General features: G+C 39.6%; 1 protein-coding gene across 1 annotated transcript in view; it reads left to right on the top strand.

Annotated features, from left to right (window-relative positions):
- Positions 1-1071: 1071 nt before the first annotated feature.
- RASGEF1A (RasGEF domain family member 1A) overlaps positions 1072-20508 on the top strand; it is a 28642-nt gene continuing 9205 nt past the window's right edge. The window contains exons 1-4 of the mRNA XM_072423177.1: positions 1072-1289; positions 11802-11981; positions 15618-15746; positions 18732-18869. Coding sequence (XP_072279278.1) covers positions 1266-1289; positions 11802-11981; positions 15618-15746; positions 18732-18869 — 471 coding nt within the window. The 5' untranslated portion in view covers positions 1072-1265. The remainder of the gene's footprint in view (positions 1290-11801; positions 11982-15617; positions 15747-18731; positions 18870-20508) is intronic.

Raw genomic sequence — 20508 nt, 5'->3', positions numbered from 1 at the left:
TATGATAAATGGAGAGTGGTCATGGTATGGGGGTATTGGTATAATAGAATATAGGTAAGAATATATGATAAATCGAAAGTGGTCAAAGGATGGGGGTAATGGTGGGAATAGAATATAGGTTGGAATATATGATAAATGGAGAGTGGTCATACGATGGGGGTGTTTGGAATAGAATATCAATTGGAGTATATGATAAATGAAGAGTGGTCATGCAATGGGGGTATTGGTGGAATAGAATATAGGCGGGAATATATGACAAATGGAGAGTGGTCATAAGATGGGGGTATTGGTGGAATAGAATATAGGTTGGAATATATGATAAATGGAGAATGGTCATGGGATTGGGGTATTGGTGGAATAGAACGCCTTGTCTACAAAAGACTCACCGATTAGTACCGCGTGTCAACTCTCTCCTTGACCCTCCCCAGTCTGGTTTTAGAGCTGCCCATTCCACTGAAACAGCCCTTACTAAAGTGGCCAATGACCTCATCAGAGCTAAGTCTCAAGGCAACTTTTCCCCTATATAAATCCTGTTTATGAATAATAATAATAATAATATTCCACCAATACCCCCATCCTATGACCATTCTCCATTTATCATATATTCCACCAAGGAATAGAACATAGGCGGGAATATATGATAAATAGAGATTATATTTTATATCTTGTATAACATTCCCTATCAGTGAGATATTTGTGATAATTTCTCTGTATTTCCCAACACAAGCTCCATGTGTCTGCTGAGTATAACTCTGTGCATGATATCATATGGGGGGCTTCATGTGTATTGTGATTTATTATAAACCTGCTTTCTAGAGAAAATATTCTATCATACAAGACGTCTTGTATGTATCCCTTCATGTTGTGCCGGTATTTGTGCCGCAGTATGAGGTACCGGCAGGTTGCTCAGTGTACATCATATGGGCTGCTTGCACCGATCGCTGTTTTTCCCCAGCATCGAGCAGCCAGGGGCGGAGCCACAACCTGTTGTACGAGCATGAGCTTCCATAAAAGGCAAGTAGGCGGAGCCAGCGGGGAGAGCACGGCGACACATGACACATGATATGAGGCTGCAGGAGATGTGGAGCGCTCAGTGCAGGACGGCAGTGCGGGGAGAGCTTAGTGCTGGGACTTCTATCTATCCGTCTGCTACCATTATTACAATCGGAATACACAGCTCGGGAATTATGTTTATTGCTTAACCGGGAGACCTATCCGGGAAAATCTCCTCCATCCAGCAGTGCTAATCGCATCCAGCGACTCATATGTGTATGGTGCCCAAAATGAGGGTAAGAGCATTGTGCCATATGTTATAGTACTACCCTGGGTGATTCCTACTGCCAGCCTGCATCCCTGTGTATGTCAGGTGCTCCAAGGAATCCCAATGTATCCAGCATGTGTGACAGCAACCTTTTCATGTTTGGGTTGCTGTCATCATTGCTGTCATGTGTGCCCCTCTCTGATGTCATCATGTGTGCCCCTCTCTGATGTCATCATGTGTGCCCCTCTCTGATGTCATCATGTGTGCCCCTCTCTGATGTCATCATGCGCTCTGATGTCATCGTTGCTGTCATTGTGGTCCAGTGCTTTGCCTATGAAGATGCAGCCTTTTCAATACTGACTTATTCCTGATGAATACTTGCATTTAAAAGTTTCATAAATGAATAGAATCAGCTGATGTCCTGGCTTTGGGAAGTTGAAGAAATGTGGAGAGTGCTACTAAACTATCCAAATCAGTTGTATGTGAATGCTGTATATAGCTCAGTATAGCCCTATATGTCTGTAGTATTGTAATGAATGGTAAACCTGATTGAGTTGTACAGTCCTTTGTGTCATTGTCACTGGAAATAGTCCCAGGTGGATTTTAACATTTGACTCCCTGGCATTGGTTGATCATGTAGATGATTTTATAGTCATGGTGTCCATGCTGCAAGTATATTCTGGTGTGATATTGTGTCATTCTGATCCAATGCTTTACTTGCGCTAATGACGTGTGTGTACATGTGTGTACTGATCACACACCAGTTACAGCATGCTATAGATCTATCCGTATTCTATACAGCATGTCAGCTGCTGCATACAAATATCCTTCCAATGGTAGAATTGGGAAATCCCTATTGCTGAGGGTGTCCCAGGTATTCTAATGTATCCCAATATATCCCTATGTAATTCTATGTATCTGTATGCTCAATGTATCCCTAAATACCCCTATGTATCCCCATTTACCCATATATATCCCTTTGTACAGTATCCCTATGGACCACTATTGTGTCCCGCCTTTGTGGTTTACACATCAACGGATGATGCAAAGTGCAGGTGGCTGCTTCTTGCTTTGTTATTCAGTTATTAGGACAGGAATTTCCCTATCCCTCCCCCACTTGCCTGGCAGTAAATATATGTTCTTCATTCTGCTCGCTCTCTAGACAATCCCAATAACTTAGTGTGCATCAGAGACTTGTAAAACACATGTTCCATCAATTTGACAACTTTCTTTGACTTTTCCAGATTCATCTGTGTCACAGCTGCCATGTGTAGGGGTCTTTATCCAGAGCTGGTAGTAGTAACAATAGAAAATTACTCTGTGCTAAGTGATATCCTAGAGATGGTATAGGGTCAGAAGATTACACCATGCTCAATGATGTTCTAGAGAGTGTAGAGATGCAGAAGATGACATGGTGTTCAGTGATGTTCTAGGGATGGTAGAGGTTCAGAAGATGACAAGGTGCTCAGTGATATTCTAGGGATGGTGGAGGGACAGAAGATGACATGGTGCTCAGTGATATTCTAGGGATGGTAGAGGATCAAAAGATGACATGGTGCTCGGTGATGTTCTAGGGATGGTGGAAGGTCAGAAGATGACACGGTGCTCTGTGATGTTCTAGGGATGGTAGAGGATCAAAAGATGACATGGTGCTCGGTGATGTTCTAGGGATGGTGGAGGGTCAGTAGATTGCAAAGTGCTCAGTTATGTTCTAAGGATGCTGGAGGGTCAGAAGATGACACGGTGCTCTGTGATGTTCTAGGGATGGTGGAGGGCCTGAAGAATACACAGTGCTCCGTGATCTTCTATGGATAGTGAAGGGCCAGAAGATGACACAGTGCTCAGTGATGTTCTAGAAATGGCAGAGGGTCAGAAGATGACATGGTGCTCAGTGATGTTCCAGGGATGGTGGGGGCTCTGAAGAATACACAGTGCTCTGTGATGTTCTATGGATGGTGAAGGACCAGAAGATGACATGATGCTCAGTGATGTTCTAGAAATTGCAGAGGGTCAGAAGATGACATGGTGCTCAGTGATGTTCTAGGGATGGTAGAAGGTCAGAAGATGACACGGTGCTCAGTGATGTTCTAGGAATGGCAGAGGGTCAGAAAATGACATGGTGCTTAGTGGTGTTCTAACCATTAAGTGCTTAAAGTGAATTGTCTGACAGTAAAACTTTTGAGGGGATCAGCTGACACAAGCCTTGTTTACAGAATACAGGTGTCATAGGACTGATAGAATAAAGTCTGCTGGAGCACAATTAAGGGTGTAACCATTGGTCACATTGGTGACTACTGAAAATATTGGATTTCCCACTGCTTTTTTCCCTGGTTAGAATGGTCACTGTGTCAAAAAAAGGGGAATCTCCCCAGTGGGAGCTCAGATAGCTACCTAATCTGACTGTAGTGTTAGTTCTCCCTCTAAATAATCCAAAACTGAAAAAACAAAGGTGGCCTTTAGGTGAACTTTAAAAGTTTTATACTTGTTTTACTAAAGTGCTATTTTTAACATGTGTAATGTGCCCCAATCAGCACAGGTTCACATCAGGGAGGTAAAATACAACATTGACCCCGGTGTGTTTTTTTTTATCATGGGTTCATTCCATCTGTCTGTAATCCTTTGTGTTGGTTTTGTGGTCTATTGTATTGTAGAGCTGTCTAGGTCAGTCATAGTGGCAGTTTAGTGTATTAGTGCTGACAGCAATGCAGTGCATGCGTGACACACCATTGTAATTGGAGACTCCCCGCTATGCAGGTTCACACACACGCAACAGACTTTGTGTAAGTCTTTGGTTTCAGTCCTGACTTCTTGGTGGTACTTTTTGGTGGAATGCCACCTCTGTTGCTGTAGAGAAGTACATATACAAGAACAACATAACTAAACTTAATTCTGAGTTATAGTGAACAGATAAACCTGCCTGTGAAATAAATACTGTGGATAGAATTCAGATGCCTTAATATAATAATTTCTGCTCCCTTTCCATGTCTGGATGGCTTTGCCTCGGGTCTTTTATAGCACATTGTAATAATGAGAATCTTTAGCCGGATGTGTGGATTACCATGGAGAGTCTGAGAGTTCTCTATAGTGGCAACGGCTATTTTAGGTGGGCTTTTCTCACACAGCGTTTAAGTGCTGACCTTTGTCTCTTTCACTTGTTTTGCTTAAGAAAGGATTACATTCATCCTTCTTGTTATTTAAAGGAATGGGCTTGTTAAGAAGATGCTTTGATGTGTGTTCTTAGTAGAAGGGTGGTCGTTCTCCATTCCCAGATTTACAAGTAAAGGTGATTAGGTAACTATAGATGAAGCAGCAGCCCACCATGACTGTACATTAGAGCAATTCAAAAGGAAAATATATCCTTCTAATTCCCATCAATTACTTGAATAAACGAAGGGGGGCCGGAGGAATTATATGCATGCCTGTGTAGTAAACAGTAGTAAACAGTAAAGGTGATAAAGTCATGCAGCGCAAGCTTCATCAATTAATTTTTTCTCTGCAAAAAATAAAGACTCCCACCATGTACTTGTGGCATTCTGTGCTTAATACTGCAATATAATCAACATAAGGTTATCTAATGCTCCCTATACATTTGTGATCTGCTTATGTCACAGTGGAATAATACTGATGATAAACCAGCATTGCCAGCTTGGAGATGCCAGGGCATTTACCAAAATATGCAAAAGACTAGTATGCAGTGGCAGCTTCCATCATCTCTTTCTCTCAGGGGTAGGTATGACAGCCAGGAAACCAGCATTTTTGGAGAGCTCATCGTGTGCATACAATATACATATATATTACATATATATACATATATATTTTTGTAAATCTCTAGTATCAGAGAGGCTTCTCCTCAACTGGCTCCAGCATTGTTTTACGGTAAAGAAGGCTCAGAATAAAATGTCCTTCTGTGTACTAGGAAAGCATTAGCCCACTTTGTTTTTGGCCAGTGACATGCACGGTAGCACATAAAGAACATTTGCTCGTTGAGCTTACTTCCACTAATCCCACCTGGCGCCTGCAAGCTGTCAGGAGTGTAACAGCCACCCTGCACAGATGACTTTGATGTGGGCGTGAGGCTGGAATTATTCTGATATTAAAACAAAGAATTCCACGTGCTGTGAAATCTTGGATCTGAAACACTTGCATGCATAAAATCTGTGTTCTTTGTAGGAATGACGGATTCCTCACGCTAAGATTCAGCACACGTGTTTGTTCTTGTGCAGTGTTTGGATGTTAAACATGTTTCTTCTTTGCTGTTAATAATATGTTATTGGAGGGTTGTCAGTTGGCTGTTCATTGTTTTTTACTATGCAGATAACGCAGGCTGATTATGTTTTGTTATCATTCAAGGTATTAATGGGCCTTCACACTGACAGCCCTCTCCTCTTCATTGCTGTCAGCACCCTAACGCCCACAATGTGTTTGAAGAGCCTGATGGGAAGCCATGCTTTCAAATGGGGGCAGCCTACTTGTCATGATAGGATCACTTGAAATGTATCAATCATTAATATATAACAATTAAACTTGTACCATCCTTTAATAAAAGAAGCTGAGGCAGCTACATCAGTACAAGACACCGTAGTGATGTAAGGGTCGGTGGCTGGAAATACTGCGTTCAGCAGTGGACACGGCATTTGATGACATATCTTTGCGAGATAGTGAAAATTTTATACACTCCTTTGCAGGCAATATGGGATTAAAGCCCAGTGTCGGGCATTTTTATTATTTGGGCCCAGGAAGCTCTGGCTGCAGTACCAACCTGTAATAGCAGTAATAGTTTTCCTCCATGAGATGTCCTAAGCCTTCTTGGTTAAATGACGCTCAGTGCCATGCAACCTGGAAGACTGAGTAAACCTTATCCATGATGGACTCACAAAAAATCCTTACATACTATGATATATTGATATATACTCTGTATATACTAATACTGTCATCACATCAGTGCCAATCTCTGCATCACTCCAGGAAAAGATCTATAGAGGAATTGGATCCTGATCAACACATCTAATCTAATCTAATCTAATCTAATCTAGCCAATCTAAAGGCATTTCTAAATGCTAGAAAAACAACAACAAAGTAGAGTCAGGGACCTCAGAGATATGGGGAGGTCTCTGGGGTAAGGGGTTAGGGCATGGAATGGGTCTTATTGTTTTACAGGGTGGCACTAATTTTGTTTTGTGAAGTAATGACAGATTTACTTTTAAGTCATATATAGCCTTTTCAAAGTTTATCTGATAAAAATGTATTAGCAGTCTTACCAGTAATATTTTAAAACTCCTCCAACTATGTATATTATCCAGACATTTATGTACATGGGGACAGTTATATATTCTAACAACATGCTTGGGTTCTGCTTCCTGTTTTTCGTCTTCTTCTTACAAAGCAAGCGTATCACACATTGAACTCAATACAAACGTCTCCCTATGGGGCCAATATGTTATCTCAGCAGTTGTTATGAGAGAATTGGAGCAACCCAGGGAGCCCCACCTCCAATTACTAAACCACACTTTGCAATATTGAAATGAGAGATAAATCCTTAAATATAACTCACAATATGTGAAGATACAATACACATTACTGTAGGGCCCATATCTAACATTCTCTGACTTGATATGTGACCAGTGGATGGTTGGAGTTGATGATTCCTCATAAACCAGAATGCAGAATGACAAACCTAACATGGTCTGGGATGTTTAGCTGTATGTAGCTACTGGAATTATGTGTGCAATTGTGTTTAATTTCTATGGGAAGTTAAAATTTGGTTCTGGTACCCAGAGATGTTTATGCACTGCATATTGGCACTATAGTGGCAAAATGACTCACGTTAGCACCGTGAGACCCCTATTTTCTTCATCACTTTGTCGTTTTTGGCCATCTTCAGTGGCCTTGTTGGTTGGTTGGTTGCCAGAAGTTCACCCCTGCACGTGCAGTTACTTCACCATGGTACAAAATCATGCCACCCTGTTACAGAACTGTCGTGATCTGTGTTACAGAACTGTGTTCACACTTAACTTCACACTCGGCTCAGTGTACTCTATTGGAAACCAGTAGAAAGATTTTTACAGTAGACACCTCACAGTATAGTTTGTAATAAAAAGTGAACTTTTTTGTTAAGTGGGCTTAATTTCCACTTGAGATCTCAAATGTTACGGTGAAATTAAATTAAATATTGAACAACTATGAAGTTGAGAAAGAACACCAATGGCACTGAGAAGTGTAGTTCATTAAGGACCTCCATGTGCATGATCCCTGTTCTGTGCCGATATTCTGGGGATCTGTTTCATTGGATTTCTCTTGTTTTCTGTACTCATCTGATTTGTGATGTAGCAAACATCTTTGAACGTGAATAAAGAATGTTGCTGTATGGTTGTGTGGTGCTTTATGTTTTTACAAGTCTGAGTTTTCAACATTCTCAGTACCAGCCGTATGATTAACAGAAGCAAGAGGGGTATGCTGGTATTAAACTATGTCTTACATAATCCAACTTCATTTAACATTCCAGATGAACATCAGGGATCCAGGAGTTCCATTACAGGCATGTTTATTGTCTGCAGTGTCTTCTGTATAACACTTAGAGATGCCATAAGTACATGTTACTGCTCTGACGTTACATAATACACTTCAGGATGGTGTGCAATACAGATATTTGCTTTGGTTGCGAACATTAACATTATTTACTCAGCTCGTTGCTCCTATCCGTCACCAAGCTGACACGTTGTGTACATTGTAACACAGTCATCAAAAAGAGAAATGGAAGCTACACAAAGATGTTGACGCTTATGGAGAAAATATAAAGCTCATAGAAGGGTGAGCTTTATGCAGCTTGAGCTGAACTGCCTTGTTTTGTACTTTGTCACCATGATGAAGCCTATTCTGAGCAATGGTTTGTAATTGATTACAGTGAGTCCATGTAGCTATGACATGCTTGCAAAGAAGTTATAGGAGATCAACAACATTGTGATGTATGAAAAAAACAATATATAAAAAAAGTAAACTGTATTTTCCTAAAGAATATATGTATTGATTATGATACAAACTGCTTTACCAAACTTCTCATCCAGTTAGGGTTAACTTCGGCTTTTTATGTACTCTATGGCCATGATATGTTTTCAGTTTGGTGGTGGGTGGCCATGGTTATATATTATCCTGATATAACGTAGCAGCTCGGTGTCAGTTCTTGTCATAAACATGCTGCGCACACAGATATGCAGAAGACGTACAATTACAATGTCTGTGGGAATTACTGCTGCTAGGATTCTTGTGGTTCATTTGGGTGTCTTCACATTTTTTCTGATACTGCTGGAACTGTGTCAATGGTAGGCTCAAAACCACATTCACACAGGGCTTTTGTCCTTTGGTTACTTCGAACAAATGATTGTAAACCAGGATGAAAACTCATTGTAAAGTGGACCGGTCAGAAGGCAAAGATACCATAAGAATTTAGGAATCTTTGATAACTTGGACAATTCAAAAACATGGTTACCTTCAATTACATAGCTGACAAGCGCTTCTCATGCCTGACTGATATTAAATATGCTTTACCTGGTCAGTAATACACTGTGAAGGACTTTAGGTGCACATATTTATACGTTAATTACATTAATAATTCACATGTCCTTATGTATGTATATTATGTTATGTAGTTGATATTGAATGTTTTCTATACATTGTTTGATTGAGCCAACATTAAGAGCTAAAAAAGTATGTGACCATTTTCTTGGTGCAGACCTACATCAATTTGTTGTACTTTATGTTATGTGACTGCGTTGTTAAATATCACAGCTTGCATTGGCTGACCCAGTTAATAGAGCAGCCTTTATATCTGACAAAGTGTACAGGTAATAATAAGTGAATGCTGAGTACCGAGTCTAACAATCACTGTTGCCAAATATGGACCAGGCACACAGAGTTTTTAAAGCTCACTTTATGGGTTTTATGAAAAATACTTAATAGCCGCACACGCCCCGATACAGCCTGTTCTGAACGGCCACCATGTTTCTGTCTCTGTCATTGCTAAGGCTTCAATTAAAGGTTACAAGCTGATTCAAAAGGTGCTACTTATCATGTCAAGCCCTGTTGGGATAGTCTTTCTCTGCAGAACATTCTGTAATATCCATGGCACATTTGTTGTAAACAAGCAGTCCAGAGGGAGGGAGCTCCAAGCTTGCCGCAGAGACACAGGATGTTCTTCCAATCCCTGAGGTGCTTCTACTCAGACATAACACTTGTCTGTCTTACCGCCAGGACTTGGACCAAATATTCAAAACTTGGACACACCTTGTTTGGCTGCTAATTAGTAATGATGAGTCTGCAGGAATTTATATCATTTACTAATTTAATTAGAGTACATTCTTCAAATTTAAAAGCACCATAAATGATCTTGGAACAAAATCAGGTTATGGCTATTAACCCAGAACTCTAGGTTATATGCAATCATCCATAGGAGCTAATTATTTTTTATTATTTCACTTATTTACTTCTCTCAAACTAAAATCTGGTTGCTGTGCATTTCTGGACAACATTATGTTTTGTTCTTGTGGCCCCTGTAGGTGCAAGGTGCATCAGAGATCATGGATCCTGATGATTAGGTGGAGCTCGGGGAGAGATCAGATGTCAAGAAACATCACTTCATTGGGGCTTCTTTTAATATTGAGGGAATTGTCCCAGACATATGTGTGTTGCCTCTGGAAACCAGATTCCCTATAGACAGCACAGACTATAATTATTCTTTCATAGGTTTATTATCACGTTATATAGCACAAGGACATGGACACTCCCTATTACAGAAATTAAAATGATCACTTCATGGAGAGGTAGACAGAAGGTTACGGATTTACACCACTGCTCCACTCATGGACTACCAACGTCCGACATTTTTAAACCCCCAAAATTATGTCAATGATCAGTATGTAATGTATCTGTATGCCACACACAACTGGCTTAAGTGTGGTAACCCTGGTAAATTCCATTCTATTTGCTTGGCATACAATTGACACTTCGAAATGGAAGAATAACAGAGAATATGGGCTAACAAGACCAGAGTAAAATGAAATTTTCTTTACTTTGGGGTTTATTCCAGCTAAGCTGTATTAAATTATCTTTACAGTGTACAAAAGCAACTGAGATGCGTTTGTACTTATTGGCTTGGCCTATAGCATCGCAATACATCATATTTTATTTGTTCTCATCCCTATGTTTTGGAGAACACGCATCAAAGCGCTGGCATAGCATCCAATGCAGTTTACAAATTACAAATCATGATCTGTCTTTTCTGCTCCTGAGATTCATGGCTTGGCCAGATGGCGGATGTCGTTTTCTATATGTGCCATGGTTTGGACAGAAGGCATTTAGATAATGGGATATACATTTTTTCTTTTCATCCAACATGAGGTTTTCACGTGATGTTTATTCAGTTATATTTGTAAAGACAGGTGCAGGTGAAAAACAAAAACTCTGTATGTGTTTCTAAACTGTAAATAGCAACACACCATGGTGTTCACAACGCTTCTCTGCTTCTGACCTTGGACTCTAAAAGCTGTTTATTTACAGTAACCAGACTGCATTCCATTCTCCGAACAAGACTCAGCTGAAATCAGGCTTTTTGGATGTAAGGACTGGAATGCTAATCTCTGACATATGTCAGAATCAATTGAAATTTTTGTCTATCATTGTTGAGTATCAGAGTCTGTAAGAGCAGAGCTCCTGTGATGGCACTCTGGGTGGAGGAATGTAGGAGGACAAGGTGTTCCCAGACAGAATTCTGTGTAGTAACCAAAGGAATTCGGGACACAAAAATCAGCTGTTAAGGACATTCTGTTCCACAGAGCCTGAACTTGGTGGCATCATATTTTGGAAATCCATGATGTGAATTATATCTGCCAGCCTCTTGGAATGGAGAACTGACCAGACAGAACACTATGTGTTTTTTATGCCATGATGGACATCCCAGGAAAAGTATAAAAGAAGTTACAAGGGCTATGTTTTCCACAGATGCTCAAGTATTTTACCCCTTATTAGGTCCTACCATTGCAGCAGTCATACCCTTGTAGTTTAGGGAAACTCTAATCAAATACATTAAATAAATACCTGTATGTATGTATGTTTTTTTTTTTTTGTCCAGGACAATGACTTTGATAATAACTTTCAGGACTGCAGTTTCCTTTGTACCTGTCTGTTTATGAACAACATCACACAAGGTTCTTTTTCCCGTATGCTGCCTAGATACCTCCAGGTCCCAGTGCCTAAAAACAGGTTAAATTAGTTTCAACATTGCAATAGAATCTGACTATTTAGCAGAGGTGAGCCTCCCACTCTTAGGGTAATTGCTGCATTTATTGCAACTGTAACAAGCTAACATAAATATAGATCAGGTATTTATGCTTGTGTGACATCTTGATCTATAAAATTTCTATGTAACAATTCTTTTACATATGTAAGGACATATGTATGATGGTAAGACTTTGGATAAATAGTTGATCAGTGTCGAGATGGTAAACTATGTAACTATTCCACTCATCATTCTTCTTTTCCTATCTTCCAGGAAAGTATGCCACAGACACCAATATTTCCCAGCATGCTTGGCTCTGCCTGTAGTGGACAGGTACAGCCAGAAATGGGCGAGCAGTGTGGAGATCCAGTTTACCAAGATGGCTGTTTGGTGTCTGGGTCCTTGGAAGCCTTGATTGAACGCCTGGTGCCCACAGTGGATTATTATCCTGATGTAAGTACTACTTTGTAGAATTCTTATGTATTGATGCTCTATTCCAGGGGTGCCCACATGTTTTTGGCTTGTAAGCTACTTTTAAAATTACCATGTCAAAATCATCTACCAACAATAAAAATGGTAAACATGTATATATTTGAGTATACTTTATATTTAAAATATAAATTGTTTTAGGTCTTGGCCCTAAGATGCTAAATTTGATCATGTCTGTACAATTTTGGCCATTACCTTACTCCGAAGGACTTCCAAATGATCATCAGTCACGGTAGAACAGTATTTGGACATAATGGCCCCTGTGCACAGTAAAGTTAATTTTGAAAGGCAGCTACTCGCGTTGCCTTTTGAATCCACCAGTAGATTGTGATCCACAATTTGGGTACCCTTGCTTCAGTCAGTTATAAATAATAGTTATACATAAATTGCAAGACATGCAGGACAGTACACAGTTGCATTGCTAGTCATCTTCCAGGTTGAATGACATCCACTGTCATCCATCAGTCACCTCGAGTCAACATGAAGACCCCCCCTGAAGACACACTTAATGATCTAAACCAGCGGTTGCCAACCGGAGGTCTGTAAGAGGACTTTGGGGGTCCACTGCTCTGGTCGGTGCACCCCCGAGTGGGGTCAGGAGAAGGACCCCGCCGAGGGAACACACAGGCCAGAGCCGCAGACCACATCCCCCTGTGCAAATCCCTGGCTCTGGAAAGTGGGCAGGCTGTGTTTCACGACACAACCCACCCACTCTCATATCGCAGGCTCAGATCTGGCAGATCTAGCAGTGTGGGCGGGGTTATGGCATTATGACATCACTATGGGGGAGGTTCCTCCCCTTTGACAACTGGCTTTCCGTGCATGCACGGTCAAGAGCCAGTAATGTTAGTGGTCCGCAGGACAAAAAAACTTGGTGACCACTGATCTAAACTCAAAGAACTAGACAGAATAGTTCTCATATGGGAATGCAGTGTTGGTGATAGAGTTTGTGCTTAAGTTACTGTGGCAAGTCAATAGTATTTATTTCTACTTACATTCATGCAATTGTTTATTTGGAAATTGTTGTGGTTCGAACATATTGCACCCACTGTTTGTAGGTCAGGAGTTCCAGCCTTACCTACCACTTGTTTGTTCTACATCAATGGCTGTAATAATTATTAAATAATTAGGGAAGGATGAGGATGACATCCTCCAAGCTTGCAAAACCAATTAGAAACATCAACAGTTTAATTTGACAGGTTTAGTTTAGCCCAGAACCAATAAAACTCTGTTTATTTCTCATTTTCTGCTCTGCTCTACTAAAAACACATGTTTGCTGTGCCTTTCTTTAGTTATCCCATAGATGCCAAAGGTTACAGAAGCATTACTCCAAAAAAACAAGTACATTCTGCCCACATTCTGTAAAAAGCCTGTTCCAGATTTCTCTCTCTTTTTTTCTCTTGCATGTGATTGATTATGTAGCTAAGAAACAGTTCTGAGCACTTAAAGCTTTTTCCCATGCACTGCAATGAATAAACCTCATATGGTGTTTGCTGTATATTGTAATGGCTACAAAGGGCAATATGCATTAGTCCTGCAATGTAATTGTTAGTATAAACAGCTCTCAGTTTACCTGATAGAGGTACAATTGGGAAAGAGAAAGAACAAAGTCTTTGGCGATACTGTTATTGCTTTTTAATGGTATGGCTGGGATTGTAGTCCTTCAGAGACTTGTCTGGGCAGTGTAAGTGCATGTACCAAGACCAGTGGTCATAGGATACCTAATAACCAACGGTTCTTTCATTGTTCTTATGCTGCTACCTAATTAAAAGTGAAATCAAATGGTCTGCTGTGGGCTAAAGAACTTTGCAAATTATCACAAGGGTTAATGATATAACACTGTGCACACATAAAGTGCAGTATGTGGTATTGCTGAAAGCATGGGGGGGGGGGGTCTAATTTATTACAGATTAACATACACAGACATATGGCATGTGTTTGGCATGTATTCACTCCTATTTGCATGGGGAGATAAAAGCAAGATACACAAAGAAATGTCACATTGACCTTAACTGATCCTAAATGGCCATGCATCAAAAAAATGTGAACTTTGTTTTTTTTAATGCAGGACAAACCAATATGTTCACCCTAATTCTTGCCTCTTCACTTTTCCATACACTGGAGATGAGGAAAGCTTGGCCTTTGGAAGCTTCATAGCGCTATATTCAGTCATTATAGCCTTCCCACCTAGACCTGAAACATTCACCAGGCACCAGTAACATTGGTGGCATTCTGCTCCTTACTAGGACCAGACTTTCTCCCTCAGCAGCTAAACTGAAGGTGGAAGGATAGTAAAGTATATGCATGGACAATGAACAGGTTACTTTTTACGATGTTAGAATTCTAAGACTCCCACTAATGTCGATTAAGCTTACTTTATTGTCCTTTACAGCTTCAAATACTATTTTCTGACCTTCAGAGTATCTAAGCAACACTTCTGCATTCATTAGACATATTAATAATGTAAGAGCAAAGATTCCCTGGATTGTGAGAGCTGAAAACATCAAGCAGCCCTTAGTCAGAAAGCCCATTCAAGTCACTTGGGAGCGAATGCAGCCAGGGCTTGTCACGCTGACTGTGGGAAAAAGCATTTTAAAGCAAACAAACTGGAAGCAAACATGAAACACGATGAAGAGCCAAGATAAATTCAGACAGGAGTGTACAGACCGTGTTAGTTCACGGCAGCGGAGCGGCTGTCCCACACATTGACAGTAAATGATCTCTGGGGGTAACAAGTAGGTGTTATGGAAAGACTGCCATTTATATTATTTTATGCTTTATCAAAGTATAGGAATCAGAGGAGTCTCTGCTACATCATGGCCTTATATTATAGACTACTGAAATGAAAACTGCCTCCTACAACCAACAAACCTATGAATTAATATACATATATATATATATATATATATATATGTCACCCTTCCACCATCTCTAACGTTCTGTAGGTACAATTGAAAAAACAATTGCAGTATGGAACTGGACTAGCTGCTAGAGTATTGGTACCACCATCGAATAACCAAAGTTTTGTTTTCTTGGTGATGGTCCTCCAAGCTAATAAAAAAACGATAAACATATAACAGTATTGTAATTGTTTATACAGTAATATAATAAACATTTAGAAGATATGTAACCAAAAAAACAATTGCAGAATACCAGCCATTGTGACAGCAGCAGCTTTAAGATATAGCACTTCACATGCCATCAAGGCGGAAATCTTTCTTTTCTCTATACACTGGAGGAATGTATATATCTGCTTCTCGTTTTCATGTAGACTGCCATCTTCGATTCCATGTAGCTCTTTCCTAACCACCAGACCCTGTAAATAAACCTGTGCAATTGCAGAGTAATATAGGATGTGCAAAGCGCTCTCCCATGCTAATATTCTATCAAGCAATTGGGAGTCATGTTCATGAGTACTGATGATAAGAAAACTAATGTTTTCTATAGTGAAGATGACGGGTACTCTTTAAAGAGGGAATTTTTACATTGTTACAGTTTTTTTTTTTTTTTTTTGTGGCCTTTAATCTGAAAGTTAAAACCTGGTTGTAACAGAGGTCCAGTCTATGCATCTTATCATTTGACATTGTTTCTTCCCATTAGAGAACGTATATCTTCACCTTCCTGCTGAGCTCACGTGTCTTCATCCACCCCCATGAGATTTTAGCGAAAGTGGGACAGATCTGCATCAAACAGAAACAGCAGCTGGAAGCTGGGACAGAAGCTGACAAGGTAAGAAAGACCAACGTGTCTCTCTGCAGGTATGAACCACCCCCAGAGGGGTCCATTTCTGCATGTGTAGCTTTTTATGAAAGAAATTAGGAAACAACAGCTTGCCTAAAAGTTCCAAAATAATAAAAAAAATAGTACTATGCTTATTCTTTCATTTTTTTTCCTATGAAAAGGGTAATATAAAATCTTAAAATAGAACTCTAGGCATAAATGTATTTCACTCCAGCCATTCCTGAGTTTTTCATGCTTTGCTATCGATATAGCCGGAGACCTGGTTTTTCTCCACTGCAGTTAATACAGACTGGTCACCTCCTATCTCCTGGCCTGTGATTGGACAATGAGGCAGCAATAGAGGGATGAGGAAATCTTTCTGCTCTCTTTTACTGTCAGCATGTTTCTTGTTTGTTTATTGCATACAGCACACTACCAACTAACCCTTCCTCTTTCCTAGTCTGAGTGTACTGGATTTTACAAGAGACTTATATCAAGTGAAGTTTATTAGCTTACACTGGTTGAATTTAAAATACATGTACTTATTTGGTAATTAATATATATGTGTTTTGCATATCCAAAGTTAGGTCCAGCCTAAATATAACTCATATGTTACTTGCAGAAGTGGTAAGGCAATAGAATATATAACAAGATTTTATATATAAATATATATATTATTCTGGTAATATTACACACTCCAGAAGCCATGGCATCTCAGTAATCTGCTCTCTGCAGCAGCCTCTATATAAACAGCTTGCATTATATGCGATGTAGATTGTCCCTTGGCCCAATGCCCGGGGCAGTACAGTCACGTAGAGTGATAGTTAGAATTCCTTCTGTCTTCTCTATAGGATATAAGTGATGCAGTGTAGATTGACACTGGTGCAGTGGGACTGATTACACAGGGCGAGATGCTAATATTTATTATACGCTGTTAAAGTGGACCTATCATTCACATAATTCAAAAGGGCACATTATATTATAGCACTACCCAATCACAATATTTATTCTTTGCATAACATTCTCTCTGTTTTGATCACAAGCTCAGAAAAGCTAAGTGATAGGATCTCTGGTAAAAATTCAGAGATTGCCGAAAATCATTCGAAAAGCAGAACAACCCTATGCGGGGAATTTCTCTAAAATAAGCAAGGCATGACATTGTGCATTGCTGCTTTGCATGAAACATAACTGGCTGTCCCTATTACATAATTTCAAACTGGATTTTCATGATGTTATTTACATTCATCTCATTTTCATATTTATACCTAATAAAGCCACATATTGTAGTTTACTTTTTTCTGTTTTCCCTGCTGTGAAATTTCCCCTTGCCCTTTCCCTGTACGTCATTCTAAGGTGGCTTTCCTCTGAGTTTCCACACCGTAGAAGTGAAAGTTTGTGCAGGTTTCCCATGTATCACCTTGTGTTTTGTATGTGTGTGTGACGTGTACCACAATAGGAGGGGGGTGCGGAATGACGGGGGCTTGCATAGTATGACAAGTGCCTTCCACAGGAAGCAGAAGTCTAATTATATGTCTGCCTACACACCACTTCCTTTTAGTCTGCTACTAGAATTGTGTTTATGTACATACATGTGAGATCATTCTAATCTGGTGTCCTTTCTCAGCTCCATATATTGTATAGTTTGCTTTTGTTAGGGTTAAACAGCAGTTTGCCATAAAGCATCATATCGAATTTAATGGGTACATGCACCTAGCCAATTGTCGCTACTCTATTGCACCATAATGCGCTGTTTGTCTTTTGTTGATGAAAGCATTGATAGCAGAATGTGTATTAGCTGGAAACATTGACAGTTTCATGTATAAAAGAGTGGCAGCACTGTAACTACTAAACATGTTCACAATAATGCAAAGTGACACATGACACAGATGTAAAGTCCCGTGACTCATTCTCAGCTTTCCTCCTACTGCCGTAGGACCTGTAGGCAGACAATTCTCTGACCTTTGTGTAGGCAGGGTCTAGCCACTGATCTGGAATATGTAACACAAAGCCGATCTTTGTGTTTATTACCTTTATGGTGTGCCCATTAGGGTTCTTGTGTTTTTATGAGGGTCTAGCCACTGATCTGGAATATGTAACACAAAGCCGATCTTTGTGTTTATTACCTTTATGGTGTGCCCATTAGGGTTCTTGTGTTTTTATGAGTACTTTATGCAAAATGCAGCAGGCCACTTAAGGAAATGGATTCATTAATGTATCTGCACAGTCACAGTTTTGTAGCCTAGAGGCAGATCCATTAAATTTCACTACCAGGCACTGGGTCATAGAACCACAAATAGTAGCTACAATAATTAGGCAGTTGGGGAGGTAGTCCGGGCTCTGTCCACTCTTTGGAAAGTTTTATCAAACAATGGTTTATTCTGTGACACCAGTTTAACTGATATATAGGTGCTTTGTACATAGATCATCCTGTGTTTCTGTATTGGTGAGCTATGTCAGTGATAGAGATGGCTTGTAGAAAGCAGGGTTCCCACCTTCTATATGAGACTATATACTCCCATGTATGGGAGATTGCAGAATGTCCCAAAAATGGCTATCAATTGTTTTTTGATTTTCTTTTCTGCCCTATGACAATACTAGTTGCCTGGCTATTGTGCTCCAATATATTAAGAGTCACAGGTTTTTAGGAAAATTGAAGAAAGTCAGAAGTTTATATTTACATACTTGTTTAGGATCATTATTGAAGTCAAAATAACATTTTCAATGCAGGGTAGCAATGGCAACTTTCATGTTACCCTCTTTGCATTTATTGCAACTTTTTTTTCCTAATGAAATCATGCTCAGGCAATATTAGTAATGAGCGTTATATTGATGTCACACGTTACCTCCTTCAGTGAATTGTAAAATGTATTAGCATTTCTTAGGTCTTGATATGTCAACATGGGCTGCAGAAAAATAATCTATAATTATAATTAGTTCATAATTAAGCATTGACCTAGTCTGATTTTTTTTTTTTTGCCATGTGTAAATCCACAGGCCAAGCTGAAATCCTTCGCTGCTAAGATTATCCAACTGCTAAGAGAATGGACAGAGACCTTCCCGTTCGATTTTCAGGATGAGAGATCCAGGAAAGAGCTGAAGGAGATTGCACAAAGAATCACCCAATGTGATGAGGTGAGAAGCACCAGGAGCCCCCCGGCTGTTTTCATTCTGACACTTTCCTTGCCCATCTATGCCACTGTGCAGGAACTCCACTCACTTATTTATTGGCAATGTATTTTTTTGACATTATTCTTTTTATTATAGTCAGGAAGAAATATAATATTTTAATTATTAACCAATTATTAGGTAGATAATAGCATTACATACTATTATTTTGCTTTTTGTTTTTAAGCAAGCGGTTTAACACATACAGCTTTGATATTTAGTAAAATGACCTCCAAAGCAATATGTTTTCTGAAAGCAGGGGCCTGTGGATTTGGGAGATAGACTCTTGATTTTGTATGTCCCATGAAAGTTGTGCAAATATTAACTCCAACTAAAAAAACAAATTTCGTGCACTCCATTGGAACTTTCAAAATTCTAACTAAATACAAAATATGAAATAATAAATTAAAAAAAAGTTTATTTTTAAAACTATTCCTTTTTGCAAAATCACAGGGACCAAAAAAAATGTTCATAAGGCATGAGGCTGGCTTTTTACTTTTATGTTGTGGTAATGGGTGATCCACAGTGCTGGTAATTTGGCAATACAAGACACTGAAAAAGTGTGAATTTAGCCTAAAATATTTGTTGAATCTCTAAGATATTCATGGATATGTAATATACAATACAATACCCAATCACAGTAAAAGAATTGAAGGCCCTCTGCTTATTGTTTTTCATGGTTTCCTGACTCATCAAGTATGAAAGGGTTCAGTCCCAAGATTCAGTCAAATAGATAAAGCTTCTAGGCAAGCAGCTCTTTTTTCTGTATCTTTATTTTACCCACTATGTTTTAAAAATCCTTTGCCAGATGATAAATATTTAATACATTTTTTACAGTGTTATTAACTCAAAGCATTGGAAATTTTCAATAAATAAGACAGAGAACGCTAACCCACAGCCCCAATTCCACAATGTCTACTGTAAATCTGAAGCTGTGGAGTAGATCAGTGTTCCCATCATTGTTTCTTGCTTTATTATATAGCACTCCATCACACAGACCTAAGAGGGTTTATTCACTCTATTCATAATCTAAAACATAAAGGATGGCAGCAGCAAGTTCGCTGCAAGATCATCAGAGAAATGGAAGCACTGTGCAACTTCAGATACAGAAACACAGATAATTTCACGCAATTAGTCTCCATTTCATTTATCATCCGCTCTTCCTGCTGCCGGCACGAGCCAAGCACTAAGAAAGGGGCTTTTGTTATTGGTTCGAGAGTTGATGCAGAGTGAATGCCGTTCCTGGACATCATCACTGCACCATCTGCCCTCAACAGCGCTCCAGCCGCGAAACATAATGTGCACACACTGCTAATAAACAATAAGTTCATTTGTATTCCAAAGCTCATTGCCTCCATTCAGTAAACAATACCATTTGGGAGGATTTTATACAGCTAGCTGTGACCTTGCTTTATAAGGTTCCTTAAACAGCCAGGAATCAGAACTGGAGCTGTAGCTGGCCCGCTGCCAGGGAGAACCAGCTCCTGCACTTACAGGGCACACTGACGTCTGGTCCAGGTCTTTCACCTAGAGAAACCATGAATATAGCGAAAAAATGGTTTTCTTATTTGTTTTACGCATTCTGTGTGCTGTGTAGTGACTTGTT

The sequence above is a fragment of the Pyxicephalus adspersus genome, chromosome 10 (assembly GCF_032062135.1).
Source record: "Pyxicephalus adspersus chromosome 10, UCB_Pads_2.0, whole genome shotgun sequence".
Taxonomy (NCBI): domain Eukaryota; kingdom Metazoa; phylum Chordata; class Amphibia; order Anura; family Pyxicephalidae; genus Pyxicephalus; species Pyxicephalus adspersus.
This window is presented reverse-complemented; position numbering and strand designations above follow the sequence as displayed.